At 49.8% G+C, this 23633-nt stretch overlaps 1 protein-coding gene across 2 annotated transcripts in view; it reads right to left on the minus strand.

The window, feature by feature from the left end:
- Positions 1–2315: 2315 nt before the first annotated feature.
- Positions 2316–23633, minus strand: part of LOC119977325 — a 29093-nt gene continuing 7775 nt past the window's right edge. Inside the window, exons 2-5 of one of the 2 annotated variants that reach the window (XM_038818104.1) lie at positions 17015–17193; positions 16210–16293; positions 8764–9020; positions 2316–3472 (exon numbers count right to left, since the gene is read on the minus strand). In XM_038818104.1, coding sequence (XP_038674032.1) covers positions 2720–3472; positions 8764–8796 — 786 coding nt within the window. In that variant the 5' untranslated portion in view covers positions 8797–9020; positions 16210–16293; positions 17015–17193 and the 3' untranslated portion in view covers positions 2316–2719. The remainder of the gene's footprint in view (positions 3473–8763; positions 9021–16209; positions 16294–17014; positions 17194–23633) is intronic. The other variant, XM_038818105.1, reaches the window with a different exon arrangement.

Below are 23633 nucleotides of genomic sequence, written 5' to 3' on the forward strand. Positions count from 1 at the left end.
AGCGCTTAGGACTTCAAGGATCTGGAGGGGGCTGGTTCGGGGGGCGGGGGTAGCACCGGGTTTCCCTCTATGCGGATGATCTGCTGTTGTATATTTCGGACCCGCCAGAGGGGATGGGGGAGGTCATGCGGATCCTGGGGGACTTTGGGATCTTCTCAGGGTACAAGTTGAAAGTGGGGTAAAGTGAGTTGTTTGTAATCCATGCGAGGGGTCAGGAGGAGAGACTGGGGGAGCTCCCGCTCAAGATAGTGGAGAGGAGCTTTCAATATTTAGGTATACAGGTGGCTAGGAACTGGGATGCCCTAGACAGGCTCAATTTATCTCAGCTTGCAGAGCAGATGGAGGGAGACTTTAAAAGGTGGGACATGCTCCCACTTTCTCTGGCGGGAAGAGTGCAGACTGTGAAGATGACGGTTCTTCCCAGATTCCTGTTTGTTTTTCAGTGCTTCCCCATTTTCATCCCCAAATCCTTTTTCAAGCGGGTGAACAGGATTATCACGGGGTTTGTGTGGGCAAATAAAACCCCGCGAGTCAAAAGACTATTCTTGGAGCAAAGCCGGGGGGGATTGGCACTGCCAAACTTCTGTAGCTACTATTGGGCGGCTAATGTGGCCATGATTAGGAAATGGGTAATGGAGGAGGGGCTGGCGCGGGGGCAGCTAGAGGCAATGTCATGCAAAGGCACCAGTCTAGGGGCACTAGTTACGGCACCGCTGCCGTTCTCGTCGGCACGATACACCACAAGCCCGGTAGTGGCGGCGGCACTGAGGGTATGAGGTCAGTGGAGAAGACACAGGAAGGAGGAGGGGGCCTCAGTTTGTACCCCGATACGGAACAACCATAGATTTGCTCAGGGCAGGATAGACGGGGGGCTTCAAGGCTGGTATAGGGCAGGCATTAGAAGGATGGGGGATCTGTTTATAGACGGGACTTTCCCCAGCGTGCAGGCGCTGGAGGAGAAGTTCGGCCTGCCCCGGGAAATGCTTTCAGATACCTCCAGGTCCGGGACTTTCTGAAAAAACAGGTGGGGACATTTACACTGCTACCCCCTCGAAGGATACAGGACAGGGTTGTGTCTGGCATCTGGGTAGGAGAGGGGAAGGTGTCAGACATATATCAGGAGCTGCAGGAGGCGGAGGAAGCCTGAGTAGAAGAGCTGAAGGGCAAGTGGGAGGAGGAGCTAGGTGAGGTGCTAGAGGAGGGCCTGTGGGCTGATGCCTTGGGCAGGGTGAATTCGTCCGCATCATGTGCCAGGCTCAGTTTAATTCAGTTTAAGGTGGTGCACCGAGCTCACATGACGACGCTGAGAATGAGCAAGTTTTTTGGGGTAGAGGCCAGGTGCGCGAGATAGAACATAGAACAGTACAGCTCAGAACAGGCCCTTCGGCCCTCAATGTTGTGCCGAGCCATGATCACCCTACTCAAACCCACGTATCCACCCTATACCCGTAACCCAACAACCCCCCCTTAACCTTATTTTTTTATTAGGACACTACAGGCAATTTAGCATAGCCAATCCACCTAACCCGCACATCTTTGGACTGTGGGAGGAAACCGGAGCACCCGGAGGAAACCCACGCACACAGGGGGAGGACGTGCAGACTCCACACAGACAGTGACCCAGCCGGGAATCGAACCTGGGACCCTGGAGCTGTGAAGCATTTATGCTAACCACCATGCTACCCTGCTGCCCCAAGATGTGCAGGGAGTCCGACGAACCATGTCCATATGTTTTGGGCATGCCTGGCGCTTAAAGAATTCTGGCAGGGCTTTGCGAGGGCTATGTCCAGGGTTGTGGACATGCGGGTGAAGCCGAGTCCAACAATAGCGATCTTTGGGGTGTCGGAGGATCCGGGAGTGCAGGAAGCGAAAGAGGCCGAAGTGTTGGCCTTTGCCTCCCTGGTAGCCCGGAGACAGATCTTGTTAATGTGGAGGGACTCGAAACCCCCGAGCGTGGAGACCTGGGTTAGAGATATGGCTGGGTTCCTCAGCCTGGAGCGAATAAAGTCTGCCTTGAGAGGGTCCTTGATGGGGTTCAAGGAGGCAAGCAGCAGCAACAGCTGGCGGTGGCAAGCAGCAGCAACAGTGGGGGGGGGGGGGGGGCTCAGGTGGGGGGAACTGTTGATATAATGTGTATTTTCGTTTTGTATAATGATAGCAGCCACCTTGTTTTGTTAAATATTTTTCGTTTATTTTTTTTGTTATGTAAAAATTTTGGTTGAAAAAAGCTTTAATAAAAACAATTTTAAAAAGATTCAAATGGCAGAGATTTTACATGTTTCAGGTGTGAACTGTTTTGCTGGTGATCATTTTAATGTGACAATTATCCATTCCCCATGCTATGAATAGTGACCTCATCAGTGCCCACTCAATGCTCCTAAAACTTGATCCTCTGTGGTCTAATACTTCGTTGAGGCGTGTCCGCAGGATGCACATCAGAGGTGGAAACAGCTTGCTGTCTTCCGCACGCTGTGGCCTTTGATGCCCTAGGTGGTCATCCCCTAGAGGTGTCACAGGTGTTGCCCTGCCACCCTGCTTTGCCCGTTCCCCGTGAAATGCGCTGGTGTCAGGAGGGGGGAGTCAGAAGGGTTGTGGACTGCCTGAGTGTTCTGACTGGAAGTCCCCGGGATGAACTCCAACGCTTGCTGTAGGGCCCGTAGGGCCCTGGATGACTCCATGGGATGGAGGGAAAGCTGGAATGAGTCCAGAAGCCTCGGAGTCATCTGGCTCTACTAGTCCTGGAGGCCCCCCAGTGTCTGCACCATGGTGTCAAACCTTCAGCGATGGTCTTCTGTGGTTTGACAAGGCTCTGGAATGCCTCAGCAATGTCCACTTGTGTCTGGGACACATCCCTCAGCGAATCGGGCATGCCCCTCAGCGAATGGGAGAAGATGTTGAGGCCCTCAGCCATGGTCGTCAGAGACTGAGACATGCCTTGGACACCACCACTTATGGCTCGGGTGCCGTGCTCTCGGTTTTCCACTGTGGTCATCGCCCTAGCACTGTTGACCTGGATGCCACGCATTGCCAGCACCATATCCTGGGCCTGAAGACTTTGAGACTCCTCCAATTGGCCTTGCAGTCGCAGGAATGTCACGGAAATCCCCTCCTGAATCTCATGGCCCTGGCTTACCATCTGCAGCAGCTCAGGGAGGCTTGGCATCTGGAGGCTTGTCCAAAGGCTTGGCATCTGGAGCCCATTGAGTCCTGGGATCCAGCAGACCCCTGTTGTCTCCCATTGATGTTCCTGCCTCCACCTGATGTGCATCAGCAGCGATGTGGTGCTCACCAGATAGTGCACCCGAAGCCTGTCTACCCATGGTATCCACTGAGGTGTCTGTCTCTGTGTGAAAGGTGCAGGTGATAGCCATAACGTATCTCCGGTGTTCTCCTCAGAGCTCTCCACCAAGGTGGTCTCTTGGGTGGGAGGGGAGCAGCATATCTGGATGGCCCGACTCATTAACTGGTGATCCTGTAACACAATGGAAATGGGTTTAGTGAAAGGGAAGGATAAGTCTGTGACATCAACAACTAACTTGACACAGGTCAACTGGATGAAGGAGCAATGGATTTTCATTTCTTTGGTGCAGGCCAACCTTGCTGTCAGTCACTGCTTTCTCCTCAGGCAACCCCGTGATCTCCAGGGTCTTTTCCTCATAGGGGGTGAAAACTCTGGGCCGGGATTCTCCCCTACCCAGCGGGTCGGGGGGTCCCGGCGTAGCGGAGTGGCGGGAACCACTCGGGCTTCGGGCCTCCCCAAAGGTGCGGAATTCTCCGCACCTTTAGGGGCTAGGCCCGAGTAGGATTGGCTCCCGCTCCCCCAACTGGCGCCAACAGCCTTTGGCGCCATGCCGACAGGCGTCGGGGCTGGCCGAAAGGCCTTCGCCGGTCGGCATGAGTCCGCGCATGCGCCGGAGCGTCAGTGGCTGCTGACGTCACCCCGGCGCATGCGCGGTGGAGGGGGTCTCTTCCGCCTCCGCCATGGTGGAGGCCGTGGCGGCGGCGGAAGAAAAAGAGTGCCCACGGCACAGGCCCGCCCGCCGATCAGTGGGCCCCAATCGGGGGCCAGGCCACAGTGGGGGCACCCCCGGGGTCAGATCGCCCTGCGCCCCCCCAGGGCCCCGGGGCCCGCTCGTGCCGCCTGCTCCCGCCGGCACCAGAGGTGGTTTAAACCATGTCGGCGGGAGAGGCCTGACAGCGGCAGGACTTCAGCCCAGAGAATCGCCGCGGGGGCCCTGCCATCCGGCGGGGAGCGATTCCCGCCCCTGCCGATTCCCGGGTGGTGGAGAATTCCGGCCACGGCAGGGGCGGGATTTACGCCGGCCACGGGCGATTCCCCGACCCTGCGGAGCGTCAGAGAATTCCGCCCCTGATGTCTGGGATTCCGCCTCCCGTCTTTTCCGTTTCTTTCCTATTATGGGCGATCTTCTCCTGCGAGTACAAAGAGAGAACATTGTGAGCCTCACGCTTGATGGGTCGGGGTCCATAGCAGGTGGCATGTGTGGGCACAGCACCTTGACATTAAGAGGTTGTGATGGTGAGTGCCAGGTGATACTGAGGAAAAGCTTGGAGTCGAATGTTAGTTGCAAGGTGGCAGCTGGTGGATTGGGCGGTGGGGGGTCGGGTGGGGGTAAAATGTTCGGGAATTGAAGTGTCGCAGGAAAGACTGATGCCAGGAAGAGAGATGTGGTAACTTACCCTTGCAACTCACAGGAGATGGTTCACTGCCTTCCTACATTGGACGGTGGTCTTCCTGGTCATGCTGCTTGCACTAATTGCAGCAGCCATTGCCTCCCAGGAGGCATTTGTTACTGTTCTGTTGGTTCTCCTACACCCTTGGCAGCACAGGGACCTAACCTCTCTTTCCCAGAATCCAGAAGCCTGGCCAGATTGGCATCCCCGAATCGAGGAGCTTGGTCTCCATTCTGCCATCCTCCAGCCTTGACTGGGAGTGAGTGATGAGGGACCATTTAAATGATGCTCCCCCTGTTAGCTGTGAGCAGTTGAGGTGAGTCGGGCGAATCAGACGCCTGGGGACACAAGCATAGCGAGTTTCACATGGGAACTTAATCTTTCCACTGAGTATGAATGAATACCTATCTCAGTCGTGCCATTACAGGTGGCTCAATTCACCCTGCAAATCCCGCCAAAAATTACTCTCAGTCATTTTTCGAGTACATTGCACCATTGGGTGGAATCCTACCACAATTTGCCAAAGTGTCAGGCTCAAGCAGGAAAGTGTTGTATAACTCTCCAGTTGCACAGACCAGCTTTCTCACGGAGCCAAAAAATGATAAATGGGCATGGTTTACGCCCCCACGCTGCTGGGCGGGACCTTGAGCTGGGAACTGGATCGAAAGAAATCAGGGCAACATCTTTAAAGAGCGCCCCAATTGGCACTGCAGTATAACAACCCCGGTCCCCATCAGGGAGGTATCGGGGGCTCTCCCCACACTGATATTCATCGATGGCAACCCCCCCCACATTCATCACCGGCAAACAGCCCCCCCAGTACTCGCTGCCATTCCCCCTCTGCCTCAGTGTCTGTCTCTCCCCTGCCCATCACACAGCAAGCACCATCCCCATAGGGCTCCCAGTGGGGTCTACACCTGAACAGGTTGGCACCAACCTGGCAGTGCCGACATGTGTTGAGTGAAGTGCCAGAAAAGTGCCCAAGCATGTCTCTCTACCTCCCGGCGGGGGGGGGGGGGGGGGGGGGGGGGGGGCTATCCTTACCCCTGCGCACTCGGAGGGATCCCCTTCACTGCCTCACGTCTGGCCAGACCGGCGGGAATTGCGTTTCCCGATTTTCACAACATTTCCCCCCCTGTGCCACCGATCCCATGGATGGGGAATGCTGGCTCAAGATCGGGTCCAATATAATTTCTTCCCCAATAAAGAAAATGTTTGTAACTCGCCTGTAACCACCAATGTCAGTCAACCATTTTTTAAAAATAAATTTAGAGTACCCAATTCATTTTTTTCCAATTAAGGGGCAATTTAGCGTGGCCAATCCACCTAGCCTGCACATCTTTGGGTTGTGGGGGTGAGAATCACACAGACATGGGGAGAATGTGCAAACTCCACATGGACAGTGAACCGAGGCTGGGATCGAACCTGGGTCCTCGGCACCATGAGGCAGCAATCGTCACCATTGCGCCACTGCGCCGCCCCTAATGTGAGTCAACCATGATGGGTGCCAGTACATGTAGCTCTCCAACTAAGCTAGCCTCAATAAATGACAGGGATGCACGTGGAAAAAGTGAAACCAATGTAATGGTTAATGTTTAAACAAGTAGGCCAGGGTTCTCCGCCGGCGGGATGCTCCATTTTGCCGGCACCTGGGGGTTTCCCGACGGCGTGGGGCTGCCCCACGATGGGAAACCCCATTGACCGGCCGGCACAACGGAGAATCCCGCCGGCTGGTCGGGGCAGAAATGTGGTGCGGCGGGGCGGAGAATCCAACCCGTGATATTTAAATCTGAGAGAGCACCTATACCACTTTTATGTTTTCAATAAGTTTTCTGTTAATGGTTATGGAGTTGGGCAGGGAAGTGGTGGCCATGTGCAGAGCCACCTGTCTATTCAGGATGCTCTTTTATAGCCCACCCATACCTGCTGCATTGTCAGCAGATGCTGGGTTTATTAGTGAAAAGCTTTCCCCACTGTGTGAGTGCCCATGACTTTTAAGCCCCGCTACCAACACTTTACATTTTAATTTGGAGTGTGTGGGAACTGACAAAATGGAAGGGAGTGGATATGCCGCCCACCTCCTGTCGTCAGAAATGGCGTGCCATGGATAAAATCCTGCCCATTTGTGGTATGGGACTTGTTAAGTTCGCTGTTTTGCAATTAATGCTTTTTTTTTCTTTTAGATCTCTTATTGCTGTCACTCCCCTAAAACTACTTCCTTTACTTACAGCGAACACAGTAATGGCCATAAACATTCACACAGCTTAAGGTGCTGTCATATTAAGATTAATCAATCAATGGAAACTGTTAATTTGCAAGATACATTATTAGCCTGTCTTTCCTTTCCCTACATTTCCACAATTTTTCCAACTGCATCCATAGACTCCAACTCATAGTAGGGTTTTACTGTCAGTCAGGATGGGAATTGAAACTCAGAACATTATGATTAGGAGTTCAAAAAATCTGACAGCATACAGTTGTATCCACATTTAAAAAAATGAAAGTACCCAATTATTTTTTTCCAGTTAAGGGGCAATCTACCATGGCCAAACCACCTAGCCTGCACATCTTTGGGTTGTGGGGGTGAAATCCCCACAAACACGGGGAGAATGTGGAAACTCCACACGGACAGTGACCCAGAGCTGGGATTGAACCTGGGACCTCGGTGCCGTGAGGCAACAGGGCTAACCCTCTGCACCACGGTGCTGCCCTTCCCACAACCCAAAGATGTGCAGATTAGGTGGATTGGCCACGCAAAATTTTTTTTAAAATTTAGAGTACCCAATTATTGTTTTCCAATTAAGGGGCAATATAGCGTGGCCAATCCACCTTACCTGCACATCTTTTGAGTTGTGGGGGTGAAACCCATGCAGAATTGGGGAGAATGTGCAAACTCCACACGGACAGTGACCCAGGGCTGGGACTTGAACCCGGGTCCTCAGCATCACAGTCCCACTGCTAACCCCTGCGCCACAAGCTGCCCTTGGCCACGCTAAATTGCCCCTTAATTGGAAAAAACATAATTGGGTACTCCAAATTTTAAAAAAAGAATTGTAGAGTCACACAACACAGAAAGAGGCTGTTTGACCCACTACTCTCATGTCAGCTCTTTTGAACAGCTGTTCAAATAGTCCCACTCCACTTTTCTTTCCCATAGCTCTGCAAATGTTTCTTGGTTAAAGTAGAATTGAAGTCAGAGTTAATGTTGATCACTCAAGTGTGTGTTTCATTTCACTCATACAATCATACTCTGTGATAAAGGCAGATAAATGAAAGAACTTTTCTAGGTATTTTTAAAAAACTCGACGTTGAACTTTAGTTATATATTAAATAGTTATTCATACATGTCACAGTGATAGTTTGATATATAAATAGTTTGTGAAACACTACACTCTAAATATCTTGGAACCACATTATCTTCCCAAGTTGAGGCTGAGTTTCATCCCTTCAGGCTTCACTACATACACACTGATGGACTTTATTTACCAGTAGTACATGGACAGGAATGCTGCCAGTCCTACTTAGTAAACTGATAGGTTAATACTGGATAGTTTGTTGAGAAAAATATTTTTCCTCCAGTATCCCTACCATGAAGCCATGAAGGCACTTCTGTGCTTCCAAGTTGGCAGATACTCCAGACTGTCTGCTGAGTCACGACAAGTGTCCCGGTTGAAATGGAAAGGAAAATATAAATACATATTTATATCAACTGGGCTATTCTGCAAATGTATCATTTTAATTTAAAAAATAGACAAGGCTTTACCTGTTTAGACTAGCCATGACTCATACCAGAGGAATTTTAACCTGTTTATTTATACCAAGAACTATCATGAAATTGCAGTGAATACAATTGAAGAATACTGGCTAATACCTACTACCCACTGTAACTGTCCCATCCTCTACCCAAATACACAAGACAGACAAACATGGAGGTGGGGAGGGGGCAGGGGTAAACATAATTAGGGTGAAGGTCAAAAGAAAAGAGTCTTTGCTTCAAATGATGATTCTTCAGCATGGTTGCCTCACAGCACACTTGTAAATCACAGTCTTTGTTTTGTAGCATGTACTCACAACTTTTTCAGAGAAGCTGTGTCCCTGCTTCATCAAACTTTGCTTTCATTTTGCGGCCAGTCTTCACCTCTGTAGTTTCAGGAATCCAATACCCACAGGCTTATTGGAGAGAGAGGTTGCTGACTCTTTCTGGAAAGAATTAGCAACAGCTTTCTGGAGAGAGTTAGCAGATTCTGGATTGTGCCTGCACAGCCTTTAATGATTATCCTGTAGTCAGATTCATCCAGGCTCTCTGCTCGTTCAGAAACACAGCCTTTCTGGAGAGAAATGGAGGGAAGGCAAAGAGTTGGTGTTCTCTCTAAGATGCCAGGAGTCAAACTAAAACCAAAATGAAATCCTTGGATCTCTAAAAAATATTCCAATGTGATCAGATGCAATCACTACCTGTTACCAGGCAGAGCACAGCCTTTTGGGCCAACTCATAGGCCACCAGCCAAATCAATCAAATTGAGTCCCAGCTAACCTCTGTCATTGGTGCCGGACAGTCTACAGTTCCAGTTTGAACCAGCACAGACTAACATAGTGGTCTCTCCTGCTGCTGGAATCCTCTGCATTGGCACAGGCCACTGCTTTCTTCTGCTTGAATTAGAGATACAGGCTAAATCATTCTGGGGTCAAAAATGTAATGGCAAAAGTAAAAGAATGGGGAAATACGGTAAGAAATCGGAAGGACCCTTACACTGCTCTTTACATTTCTAAATAAATATTCTGCCCACCAGACAAAGGCAGCTCTGTTTATGATTTCTAATATTCAATGTGAGTTAATGGCCTGGCCATTACCTGCTCCAAAACACAATGCTCTGGCACCCTGATGATGGCCCCCTGGGGAACCATTTCGAAATCTACATGCAGGATCGTCGACGTGGTGCTGAAAAATGACCCCAAAGATTTCTCCAACTTCAGGCAGGACCAGAACATGTGCACATGATTAGCTTTTCACAAGTATCCTCTACCCCTCAAACAGTCGACTCATTCTTTTAAAAAATAATATATTTAGAGTACCCAATTATCTTTTTCCAATTAAGGGGCAATTTAGCGTGGCCAATTCACCTAACCTGCATATCTTTGGGTTGTAGGGGTGAAACCCACGCAGACACGGGGCGAATGTGCAAACTCCACACAGATAGTGACCCAGGGCGGGGATTCAAACCCGGGTCCTCAGCGCCGTAGGCAGCAGTGCTCACAACTATACTCCTCAGCCAGCTCATTCTTGACTTCGCCTAATGTGCCCTCTGCACCACCTTCAACTGTATCAATCCCAGTCTCACGCATGAGGTTGAGGCATTCAGTGTCGCAGCAGCTTGGAAAAACCTTTCTAGCAAAGTCCTGCACCTGCATATACCAAAAACTCTCCTCATCGTGCAAACTTCCCCTCAACTCCTCCATGCTTGCGAACCACCCCTCCAAAAACAAATCATTCATCTCCTTCATTCTCTCATCCCCGAAACCTCGCATCCATCCTCCTGAGATCAAATCCATGATTCCCTCTGATCGGCATCAGCCTCGATCCCACTCCAGACCTAAAGTGCTGCTGAAATTGCCTCCAAATCTTCAACATGACAACCACCACAGCACTTGCCGAATACTTCCCTGGGGCAAACGGATGCGATGCCATCACCAGCGCCCACAACCCCGGCCCCCTACAAGAACCCGCCTCCAACCTCACCCTTAAATTCTCCAGCCCTGCACCTTCACCACGTTCGCTGCTCAATGATAAAACAAGTTCGGAAGGCCAGCCCCCAAACAGCCAGCCCATCTGAAGTGCCACCTTCCTTATCCTGGCCACCTTCCCTGCCCAAACAAACAACGAAACCAACCTGCTTAAACCCTTAATAAACAACTTCGGCAAAATGATTGCCAGGCACTGAAATAAGAATAAAAACCGAGGCAAAATGTTCATCTTAACTGCCTGCTCCCATCCTGCCAGCAACAGGGGAAGACTATCCCACCTCAAAAATTCCACTTTCATCACCCTCCCAACCAAACTCCCCCTCCCGCACACACACTATCCCCTTCCATAAATCCGAGCACCTCACCGGAACAGCCAAGGGTTCTATCGGCAGCGCAAACAGAAGGGGGGACATGGGGCATCGCTATCTCGTTCCCCGATGTGGAGAAAAATACCCTGAATTCATATCAGTCATTCTCACACATGCCATCGATTCCTTATATAACAATTTCAGCTATGCCACAAACTTAGGCTCAATCCCAAACTCCTCCACTCCAACCGATCAAATGCCTTCTCCGCATCCAACACTACCACCACCTCCAATTCCCTTTCGTCTGCTGCGAAAGTACCATATTCAGCAGTCACTGTACTTTCAATGACAATTGCCTACCCTTAACAAACCCCGTCTGATCCTCCCCAATCACTTTTGGAAGGCACTCACTCCCCCAAACTCAACGCCAACACCTTCGCCAATACCTTTAACAGAGATATGGGCCTATATGACCCAAACTCCACCGGATTCTTATCCATTTTAAGCAACAACGAAATGGATGCCTGACCCATCGCATCCTCAAACATTTCTACCAACAGCGACTCCAACTTATCCTGTTGGGAAAACCATCCAGCCCCAGTGCCTTACCTGTCTGCATCTTCCCGATCACTACTTGCACTTCTTCCATCCCCACTGGCTCCTCCAATCACCCCCTCTTCTCCTCTCCTACCAGTGTGGGGCCTGTGGGGGGCGGATCGGGGGTCGAGCACCACGACCGTGCTTGGGAGGGGACGGGCCCACGATCGGTGCCCACCAATCGTCGGGCCAGCGTCTCAAGGGGACGCACTCTTTCCCCTCCGCCGCCTCGCAAGATCAAGCTGCCACGTCTTGCGGGGCGGCTGAGGGGAAAGACGGCAACCGCGCATGCACGGGTTTGAGCTGTCCAACCCGCGCATGCGCGGCTGACGTCATTAGGCGCCGCCGCAGCGTCATTCTTGGCGCGCCGGGCCTTGAAGCCAGGGACAAGGCCCGGCGGCCGAGTTTCCCGGTACGGCCCTCCTATCCCCCCGGGGAGGGGAGAATAGGGGGCCGGGAGAGGCTTCCGACGCCGTCGTGAACCTCTCCGTGTTTCACGACGGCATCGGGCCTTGCGAAGAATTCCGCCCATACTATCTCCCTTGCTGCTACTTGCCTTCCCAGCTGGCCCACCAACATGTTGCTGGCCTTTCCCCAGTGCTCATAAATTACCTCACTTGCCCTTCTCACCTGCCAAACTGCCTTCCCCACAGACAGAAGACCCGAATTTAGGTCTTCCGCGTACCTCCAATCTACTTCCAAAATTGCTGTTCCTACCTCGCCTCCCTATCCACATGTGCCTTAAACAAAATAACCTTACTGCTCACTGCCTTCAATAACACTGACGATGAAACCTGCCCATTAAAATTAAACCCCACATAATCTTCGATCACCCACCCCAATCTTCAATCACCTTCCCATTTTCTTTTTTTTAAATAAATTTAGAGTACCCAATTAATTTTTTCCAATTAAGGGGCAATTTAGCATGGCCAATCCACCTATCCGGCACATTTTTCAGTTGTGGGGGTGAAACCCACGCAGACACGGGGAGAATGTGCAAACTCCACATGGACAGGATCCGAACTCGGGTTCTCAGCGCCGCCAGCAGCAATGCTAATCACTGTGCCACCGTGCTGCCACCTTCCCATTTTAATACAGAAATTCAGGTCTGCCAACAGTCCCACATTAATCTCCACACCGGCCTCTGAACTGACCTGTGGACTGACCACATCCACCCAATGTGGAGCATGGTCTGAGATCATAATCACTGAATACTCTGCCTTCCTCTGCACGGCTAATAGCAACTTCCCCATTACAAAAGTCGATCCTTGAGAACCCCTTGTGTACAGGTGAAAAAAAAACAAGTAATCCCTGTCCTGCGGATGCAAGAACCTCCATGGGTCCATCCCTCCCATCTCCCTCATAAAGCTAACCAACGCTTTTGCCCTGCCCCCCCCCCCCCCCCGACCTCTCTATGTCATCAAATATGGCTGGGACATGTCCACCTTCGGCGCCAACACTGTGTTCCAGTCCCCCCCCAATGAGTATCCAAATTCAGAATGGCAGCTAGCATTTTCTTCATAAACCCATCATCAGGGCGGCATGGTGGCACAGTGGTTAGCATTGCTGCCTACGGCGCTGAGGACCCGGGTTCGAATCCCGGCCCTGGGTCACTGTCCGTGAGGAGTTTGCACATTCTCCCCGTGTCTGCGTGGGTTTCACCCCCACAACCCAAAGATGTGCAGGATAGGTGGATTGGCTACGCTAAATTGCCCCTTAATTGGAAAAAATAATTGGGTACTCTAAATTTAAAAAAATAAAAAAAAATAAAAAAAATAAACCCATCATCATCCCAATTTGGGGCATATATGCCAACCAGCACCACCAACCTCACCTCCAACGCACCAGTTACTATCACATACCCATCCCCCTGATCCATCACCACCTTCTCCATTTGGAATCTCACTCTCTTTGCCACCAGAATTGCACTCCAGGTCCCTGCTGTCAAAGCCCGAGTGAAACCTGGCTCACCCAATCCTTCCTCAGTCCCATCTGGTCCTTCACCCTCAGGTGGGTCTCCTGTAGCAGCACCACATCAACTTTCAAACTCTTCAAGTGTGAGAAAATTCTTGTACTCTTCACCGGGCCCACCAGCCCTCGCACATCCACGTCACCTCCCTGAACACTGCGTGGGATGTGGTGGCAGAGATAGTCAGTGCTTCCAATCTCACCAGGAGGATACAGCTAGTGGTCTGGAGGGGTGGGTGTCACTGGTGAGCCCTCTGCTCTGAGAGGAGCAGAGAACCAGGAAGTGTTTCAAAGGCTCCAGTGCAGGTGGCCTCTGGTTGGGGTGAACTCTGCTAACCCCTGCAATAGGGCAGAGCTTCTGAGAAGTGCCTACACCTGTTGGGCTCCTGATTGAGCTTGGCCCTTGATGATACAGCTAGAGGATGAGGATGTTCAGAGAGGTGGCTTAGGTGAACTCCCAGATGAACAGAGGCCTTCTGAGCATTTAAAATTTAGAGTGCCCAGTTCATTTTTCCAATTAAGGGGCAATTTAGCCTGGCCAATCCACCTACCCTGCACATCTTTGGGTTGTGGAGGTGAAACCATGTCATGTTAATCACCCTGGGGTAACACGGACTGCAACTGGATGCAGTTGTACTTGAAAGTAGACTCCAAACTTTGATGTTAGTTCAATACGCTTTATTGAACTGGTTAAGCAGTGCACACAGTGCTGTGGGTTTGACACTCTAATAATCTAAGTGTGCTTACTATAACGAACTAGACCAGACTAGCTCTGAGCCACGTGTAGAAGGTGCTAACTGATATATACAGCCTGACTGTCACAACAGTTGTCACCAGTGGAAAGAGGCAGAGTGTTGATGCCTCGTGTGTTTTATAGTGCGAGACCACCTTCTAGTGTTCTGCCTGATGATTGGTTGTGTTCTGTCCTGTGTGTTGATTGGCTGTACTGGGTGTCTGTCGCTGCCTGTCTGTATCTCATTATGTGCATGAGTGCATATCATGACAAAATCCACGCAAACACGGGGAGAATGTGCAAACTCCACATAGACAGTGACCCAGGGCCGGGATTTAACCTTTTTGAGGGTTTTTTAGCCTCCCTCTCCCCCTCCGCAGCCATGGCAGCCAGTCCACATTTGTCAATACTTTTAGTAATTCACACCCGCGAAACTTCCACCTTACAGGGGCAGAGAAATGTGGAGACCCGGAGTATACTTCGTCAAATGCGCTAATGACATTTAAAGCACAGTGTTTAGCACTGTTGCTTCACAGCGCCAGGGTTCCAGATTTGATTCCCAGCTTAGGTCACTGTCTGTGCGGAGTCTGCACGTTCTCCTCATGTTTGCATGGGTTTCCTCCGGGTTCTCCGGTTTCCTCTCACAAGCACCGAAAGACGTGTTGTTAGGCGAATTGGACATTCTGAATTCTCCCTCAGTGTACCCAAACAAGTAGCCAGAGTGTGGCGACGAGGGAATTTTCACAGTAACTTCACTGCAGTGTTAATGTAAGCCTACTTGTGACAATAATAAAGATTATGGGCGGGATTCTCCGACCCCCCGCCGGGTCGGAGAATCGCCGGGGGTCGGCGTGAATCCTGCCCCCGCTGTCCTCCGCATTCTCTGGTCCCCCAAAAGTCGGCGAAGCGTGAATCACGCCGCCCACCTTGGAGAATGGCAGGGACCGGTGCAACTCAATGGGCCTCAGTGCTACCTGAATGCTCCGGCCGCGATGGACCGAGGTCCCGCTGGTTTTTTGCCGATCCCGCCGGCGTGGATCAGACTAGGTCCCTTACCGGCAGGACCTGGTGGCGTGGGCAGGCTCTGGGGTCCGGGGGGGGCGCGGGCCGATCTGGTCCCAGGGCGTGCCCCCACGGTGGCCTGGCCTGCTATCGGGGCCCACCGATGCGCGGGGGGGCCAGTGCCGTGGGGGCACTCTTTTCCTACGTGTCGACCGTGTCAGCCTCTGCGATGGCCGACGCGTAGGTGAACCCTCCCCCGCCCATGCGCGGGGATGATGTCAGCAGCCGCTGATGCTCCCGCGCATGCGCGGACTCTCGCCGGCCTGCGGAGTCCCTGAGGCCCCGGCTGCCGTGGCGCCAAAGGCCTTCCATGCCAGCCGGCGGGGCGCAAACCACTCTGGTGCCGGCCTAGCCCCTGAAGGTGCGGAGGATTCCGCACCTTTGGGGTGGTCTGACGCCAGAGTGGTTCACGCCTCTCCGTCCCGCCGGGACCCCCCGCCCCGCCGGGTACGGGAGAATCCTGCCCTAGATCATAAATGCATGCAAATGCTGGTTTTGCATGTCGCCATGGTCACGAACCTTGTTATCACCACCAGCGAGGGATCAGAGCCTGGTGTCAGATCCGACGCCGGGTGCAGACCTTGATTTTGGCTGGATGCCCGATTCTCCACCCGATCGCGGTTCGTGGTTCTAACGTCGCGAAGCACAGAAATTTGTCCCATGTTAATTGTGAAGTTTGTTTTAATATACCATATCCCTATTAGTGTGTAAAATCGCTGATGGAGCGCAGTATACTTTCCTCACCGCTTACAAATTAAATAAAACATTGGAGTTTCTGTCCGGTATTCTAGCAACTGTTGGGGTCTGATCCGCGATCGTAATAATGGATGCTCTGCTGAGGCTTAGAGGTTTACTTTGACTTTGAAATTGACTACAATAAGTGCAATAAATATGGTCTATCTTTCCTGACAGTTTGAAAAGCACTGTATGCTCATTACTATCATCCCTCAAGTGAATGAGCACAAAACAAACAAAACAAAGGGAGCACAAGAATTAAGAGCCCTGTTACTGGGATACATTAATCATTATCATATTTTATCATGTCTGTTGAGTTTATATCAAGTTCACTAAGTATACATGGCAGACATTTAGACTATTTTCACTGACCAGTGTGTACATTATACAGTGATGCGAGAAGCCATGGCATCTTATTGCTGAATTCTCTGTCTTGTGTCAAATTGTTTAGGTTGTCTGGATGAATTAGAGCATAAAAATACATTAATTTGGAGAGTCACGGATGATTACTAGAAGAGCAATAACTGCTTAGAGCAAGTAATATCCAACAGGAACCTTTCAATCTTGATAAAAATAGCAGAACGAATGAGTCACATCATGTAAATTAAATCAGACTAAAAACTGTCAAACAAGCTACAGTCCAGAGTGACGAACAATGACATACTATTATAAGGTTTTATCTTTACAGTTATTTTTGATCATCTGTCTGTTCTTAGGGAAGAAAAAATGTATTGTGAGAGCAGGCAGCAGTCACTGGTCTGTATGCCAATTTCACACCTCAACGACCAGGAACATTAATTTCCCATTGCACGAACTGCTATTTCAGGAGGGCTGCGAAATAAGTATAAAGCTATTTTTTTATTAATTGAATACCCAGTTTTTTATGAATCTTCAACATTTTCTTCTGAACTACGTCTGCAAATAAAAATTTTGCAACGCCAGTGATTTCTGCACTATGAGTGTCAATTGAGGTTAAAAATGTTGGGGGAGCTTCTCCTGACCAAGGCCCGTTTTAATTGCCATTTTGTGGAGGGCTGAAATTCTGTGAGTGTGCAGAGTGGGCAGTTTGTGAAGTCAGTCATGTGTCCAGCTGTACAAAGGACACCCCCACCACTAAAACTACTTGAAATCATCATCATCCAACTTGCAGATGAGTAGTTTTTAACTATTAACTTACAGTTGCAGTTTGTGGAAGTACTGGGTTGTTGGTGGAATTGTTAAAAGTTGGTTCAGTCAGCAGAGACGTTTGTAAGAATTTGTATGCTTCTAGAAGACTTTAGAGTACATCACTTCCTTCCATTCATGGATACTGTGGTTGCAGTTCCCCTTGGTCTGCAGCATCTCAGGGACATGAAGCTGAGGCAACAAAGAAATCAAGTTGTTCACTGAGGGAGCAGCAAATGAGCATTTAACAGGAGGCCTTTTCCCCTTGGGTCTTGGGGCAGCATGTCTCTTACCTGCGTACGGCAGGAGCAATGTTCTTGGTTGCTGCATTTCATTAAGGAACTGTAACCGTAGCTTCAGCCGCAGAGCAGACCAAGGACAGGGCTGCCAGTGACTGCCAACATGACCATTTGCCTGAATGTTTATGTCAGTCATTTCTTCCAGACTAGAACAGGTAGCATAGCCGTCATATTGTTAATCACCATCCATCACTGCTTCCAAGTGGCTACAGAGGCTTTATATGCCAGGGCAGAGGACTACATTTTATTCTCTCTCAACGGGTAAAAGCAGGAGGTGTGGGGACTTGGTTTTTCCAGTACGCCAGACTTCAAATGCACCCGTGACCTTGCAGGCACTGCATCTCAATGAAAGAAATACACCCAAACTGCAACTCACTCAACAAGCACCCATCTTACAGAGGGAAGAAGGGCAAAGGAGAAAGCAGCTGGCACATGCGCAGTCCAGACAGGATGTCGATGACTCTGTCATTGGACATGGCTTCCTCTAAACAAATCCCCAAATCTGCCTTGCTAAACACTTCGGCACCTTACAATCCCTCTGTAATGGACTATCACTCTCAGCCACAATAAAATACACCGAAGAACAATCATTTTTTAAAAATAAATTCAGAGTACCCAATTCATTTTTTCCAATTAAGGGGCAATTTAATGTGGCCAATTAACCTACCTTGCATATCTTTGGGTTGTGGGGGTGAAACCCACGCCAGCACGGGGATAATGTACAAACTCCACACGGACTGTGACCCAGAGCCGGGATTGAACCTGGGACCTTGGCGCCGTGAGGCAGCAATGCTAACCACTGCGCCACTGCGCTGCCCTACCGAAGAACAATCATTATCTAACAACTTTAACCAACAACACCTCAAATATGCCATAAAATATGCAATTAATTACTCTTCTGCATTGTTCAGTGCCTGTTTAGTGGGTGCCTTTGCCTGACCCATTGCTACTCAGCAGTGCTACCATTGGCTGCAGCACTGGTAGTAGGCTGCAGCCTCTCAATGGGGAAGACTGCAGGTGACCTTGCATGATGCCGTTGAACATTTTTGGACTGTAGTGTCTCAGCATGCACGGCAGCAGTCTAGGCTAGCTGGCTGAGAGGCAACAAGAAGATCGACTCTGGGAGTAACAGTAGTGGGAGCACAAATGCTGCCATCCCTAAAGAGGACAACAGGCTCATGCTCCAGAAAGCCATTGACAGTCGCAGCTATTATAATTTGGACTGCACGCTATTATTTGAATTTTGCTTGCTGCCTACATTGCCATGAACTAGCATTGATTAGCTATGTGCCTGTTTTCAGGCACAATCATTGTATCCCTCTTTATCATTTAAATCAATCCATATTCTCATCTTTCAATCTTGTATTTTGTCTAAATATTTATCCATAAATTAATTTTATCATGTTATGAATTACAATACTATTTTTGTGATGTACCTAATTTTGAATTATTCCTGATTTTAACAATTTTTTTAAAGAGTACACAATTTTTTTCCCCCAATTTAGTCGCAATTTAGCAATCCACCTAACCTGCACATCTTTGAGTTGTGGTAGTGAAACCCATGCAGACGCGGGAAGAATGTACAAACTCCACACGGGATTGAACCTCGGACCTCGGCGCCTTGAGACTGCAGTGCTACCACTGCCACCGTGCTGCCCTTATCTAAAACTTTTTAAAAAATAATAATAATCTGCCTTCCTATTTTTGCTGCCGAAGCGGATAACCTCACATTTATCCACATTATACTGCATCTGCCATGCAAATGCCCACTCACTCAGCCTGTCCAAACCCCACTGAAGCATCTCTGCATCCTCCTCATAGCTCCCCCCTACCCTTAATGCTCCTTCGGTGGAATAAAAATATGGTGGCACGTTGACATTGGATAATACAGAGGATAGACAAAGGGCTGGATTTCATGGAGGTAAATTGGACAGGCATCAATCCATACCTTCATAAAATATGACTGCACCAATTGGGAGTTTTATTTGCAATCTACGCATTCTTCACACCCAGACAACCTTTCTTTATAGCCGGAGTCATGCAAGATGTTGTGGATGCTGAATACCAACTTTTAGCCATGGCTCAAGTCCTAATCCAGTCCCCAATTGCCATACATTACACACTACCACTGCAAACCACTACGCCACCATGCAGCCCAGCCCTGCCCTGATCATGTGATTCACCAGGGAACCTGTTGATGGAACACTAATTGGCCGGCTGATGCTTCATTGCATCATAGATATCCATAGGATCATGAGTGAGTTGACCACGTGCTTCCCCTTCTTGCTTTCTGACCCTGCCAACCAATGCAAAACCTAGCCCAATATTGTACCACTGGTGATGTGTAACGTAATGACTTTCCTACATTTGGAACCTTGTTTGAGACACAAATAAGGACTAATCTCTGGAATTATTTGGCTCGGCCCACAGATGATGCTGATTGAAGGATCCCAATCGTTCTATAATTAGGCTGATCCCACACATTTGCATGAGGCTGACACACTGACGGTCAGGTGAAAGATTTCTATGCATGCTTGGTTGGGCATATACTCTCTTGGTAAACATAGACTATTGTGCGTAGTTACGTTTGTACAAATCATGAATGATAACCATTTTGATTTTCTCTGAAGGACATACAGCTACAACACAACATACAAACATAGAAAATAGACGCAGGAGGAGGCCATTTGGCCCTTCAAGCCTGCTCTGCCATTCATTATGATGATGGCTGATCATCAAGTTCAGGACCCTGCTTTCCCCCCATATCCCTTGATTCCCTTTAACTCCCAAGGGTTATATCTAATTCCTTCTTGAAACTACACAACATTTTGCCCTCAACTACTTTCTGTGGTAGCAAATTCCACAATTCACCACTCTCTGGGTGAAGAAATTTCTCCTCACCTTAGTCCTAAAAGGTTTAGTTACCCCATTTCCTTAAACTATGACCCCTAGTTCTGGACTCCCCCACCATAGGGGACATTCTTTCTGAATATACCTTGTCTAATCCTCTCACTCTTCTAAAGTCAAACAAATATAATCCTAGCCGATGTAAGCAAAGCAGCATTGTTCAGTGTACCTCCAGCAACTAAAGTAGTGCAATAGTAACATTCGGCAACCTAAAAACGTACTTTCCATTGGCCAGGGATTTGCCTTTTAAAAGATCTCACTCTCTCTTTCCCGTTAATAAATGAAAATTCTTTATTTCCCTATGGTATCTCCTGATCAAGAGTCCTTCTTTAGTTATTTTCAGCTTGGAAGTCAAATCTGTGCTCTTGAAAGGATATGGGCCAGGATTCTCTCAGCCCGGGGCTGGGTCGGAGAATCCCAGTGACAGTCGCGAATCACGCCACACAGCCCCGATGCAAGCATGCAATTCTCTGCAGAGCGGAGAATCAGCACCATTGGCAACGGCGTAGTTGGTGAGGTCGGAGGCTGCTCTATGTGGCCGGCCCGCCGATTCTCAGCCCGGGCTGGGCCGAGTGGCCGTCGTGAAAGTCCCGCTGGCGCCGTCCACACCTGCTGTCAGCCAGCGGGACCGCGGCGTTGAAGGGTCGGGGGGGGGGCGGCCTGTGCGGAGGGAGGAGTGGTCCGACCCCGGGGGGGCCTCCGATGTGGCCTGGCCCACGATCGGGGCCCACCGATCGGCGGGCTGGCTTCTCTGGCTGGGCGCCTCGTTGGGGCTGGCGCGTTGAAGGAAGGCATTGCGCATGTGCGTGTTGGCGCCGGCGCCACTGCACATGCGCGGATCCCGCGGTGCCTAGTTCACGCCGGGATCAGCAGCTGGAGCAGCGTGGTCTGCTCCAGTGCCGTGCTGGCCCCTTTTGCGGGGCGTTTACGACGGCGTGGACACTCTGCCGTGGGATTAGAGAATCCCACCCATGATTCTTTGTTCATGAAGTTGTAATACTTTTCCAACTTTGTTAAAAAAAAGCATTTGGATTTGATTTGTAATGTTGGACATGGAAAAAATTGTCAAAATAATTATTAATGTCCCAATTATATAATTAGCTTTTGAGAGAACTTCTCACTGTGCAATAGAAGATTTGTGTGATTGGGTTTCTGTGCCATCTTATGGTAAAATCCCTAAAAAAGTATTTAATTTAAAAAGTGAACTTTCTTTAAATTAAAATATACATTAAAATCAGGAATTAGGGCAGCACGGGGCACAGTGGTTAGCACTGCTGCCTACAGCGCTGGGGACCCGAGGTTTGATCCCAGCCCCAGGTCACTGCCGTGCGGAGCTTGCACATTCTCACAATGTTTGCGTGGGTTTTGCCCCCACAACTCAAAGATGTGCAGGCTAGGTGGATTGAACACGCTAAATTGCCCCTTAACTGGAAAAAATGAATTGGGTCCCCTAAATTTAAAAAAATATATTTTTTTAAATTAATTTTTTAGAGTACCCAATTCATTTTTCCAATTAAGGGGCAATTTAGCATGGCCAATCCACGTAGCCTACACATCTTTGGGTAGTGGGGGCGAACCCCACGCAAACATGTGGATAATGTGCAAACTCCATATGGACAGTGACCTCGAGCTGGGATCAAACCTGGGACCTCGGCGCCGTGAGGCTGCACTGCTACCCACTGCGCCACCGTGCTGTCCGTAAGGCAGATTATTATTTGAATGGGTGTAAATTAAGAGAGATCAGCAAGACCTTGGTATCCTCGTGCATAAGTCTCTGAAAGTAAGCATTCAGGTACAGCAGGCAGTAAAAAAGGCAAATGGTATATTGGCCTTCACAGTGTGAGGATTTGAGTATAGGGTTAGGGATGTTTTTCTGCAATTATATTGGGCATTAGTGGGGCCACACCTGGAGTATGGTGCAGAGTTTTTGGGCCCTCCTCTGAGGGAGGATATTTTGTTATGGAGGGAGGGCAGCAAAGGTTTACTAGGCTGAATCCTGGGATGGCGGGACTGTTGTATGAGGAGAGACTAAGTCGGTTAGCATTATATTCATTGGAGTTTAGAAGAGTGAGGGGGGATCGCATAGAATCTTATAAAATTCCAACAGGATTAGATACAGAAAGAATTTTTCCGATGGTGGGGGGGAGTCCAGAACTATGGGTCACAGTTTGAGGATAAGGGGTAAGATTTTTAGGACTGAGGTTTCTTCACCCAGAGAGTGGTGAATCTGTGGAATTCACTATCACAGAAAGTAGTTGAGGCCAAAATGCTGTGTAATTTTAAGAAGGAATTAGATATAGGGCGCGATTCTCCGCAAATGCGGAGAGTTGTGAAGGCTGCCGTGAAACTGGCCGTGTTTCACGGCAGCCTCCGCGCCCCCTCCCAGGACCCGATTCTGCTCCCCGGTCGGGGCTAGCAGCGGGGCCCCGTGAACCTCGGCATCGCAGGCTTAGCGAACTTCGCTAAGCCCGTGCGCCAAGGTTAACGGCGACTGACGCAAATTATGACATCAGCCGCGCATGCGCGGATTGGACAACTCCAAACCGCGCATGCACGGATGACGTCATCACGCATATGCGTGAAACCCGCGCATGCGTGGGCCGTTATGCCCCTCAGCCGCCCCGTGGACTGATCCAGCGGGGCGGCGGAGGAACAAAGAGTGCGCGGGGTTCGGACCCGCTGCCCGCGATTGGTGGGCACCGATCGCAGGCCCATGCCACCCTTGGCACGGCTGTGGTGTGCCGTGCCAATCGGTGGCATGGTTCTCCAGAACGGCACTTTGCGGCCATTTTCACGAACTGTGATAGCAGGTGTGTTGGAGTTCGTGAAAACGACCGTAAAGGCCTGGGAAATCGGCCCATCGGCTAGGGGAGAATCGCTGCTCGCCGTAAAAAAACGGCGAGCAGCGATTCGTGTCGTGGGGCGGCCGTGGGGGGGGGGGAGGGGAGAATAGCGGGAGGTCGGAAAAAATGTCAGGAAGGCCCTCCCGCTATTCTCTGACCCATCGTGGGGGGCGGAGAATCGTGCCCATAGCTCTTGGGGCTACAGGGATCAAGGGATGTGGGGGAAGGTGGGATCAGGGTATTGAACTTGATGATCAGCGATGATCATAATGAATGGCGGAGCAGGCTAAAGGGCGGAATGAAATCCTCCTGCTTCTATTTTTGATGTATCTATGTATATGTAGACACGTATGGTCTCACATTGTATCCACAATTTCTCCACTTGTGCTTGTTCAGCAGAAGTGGGATTGTGAAATAAAATGTTCGGATTGGCAATTAAAATGCCCATCACAGTAATACTAGTAATAGTCACTGAACCAGAAAACAGATTATTGGCAAGGATATTTTTGTCCTAGTGGAATTCCATTAATCCATTCTTATGTTTTTATTCAGTCACTATTAGTATATTGGATACATTTTCTTT

Source organism: Scyliorhinus canicula, chromosome 14 (genome assembly GCF_902713615.1).
Source record: "Scyliorhinus canicula chromosome 14, sScyCan1.1, whole genome shotgun sequence".
NCBI lineage: Eukaryota > Metazoa > Chordata > Chondrichthyes > Carcharhiniformes > Scyliorhinidae > Scyliorhinus > Scyliorhinus canicula.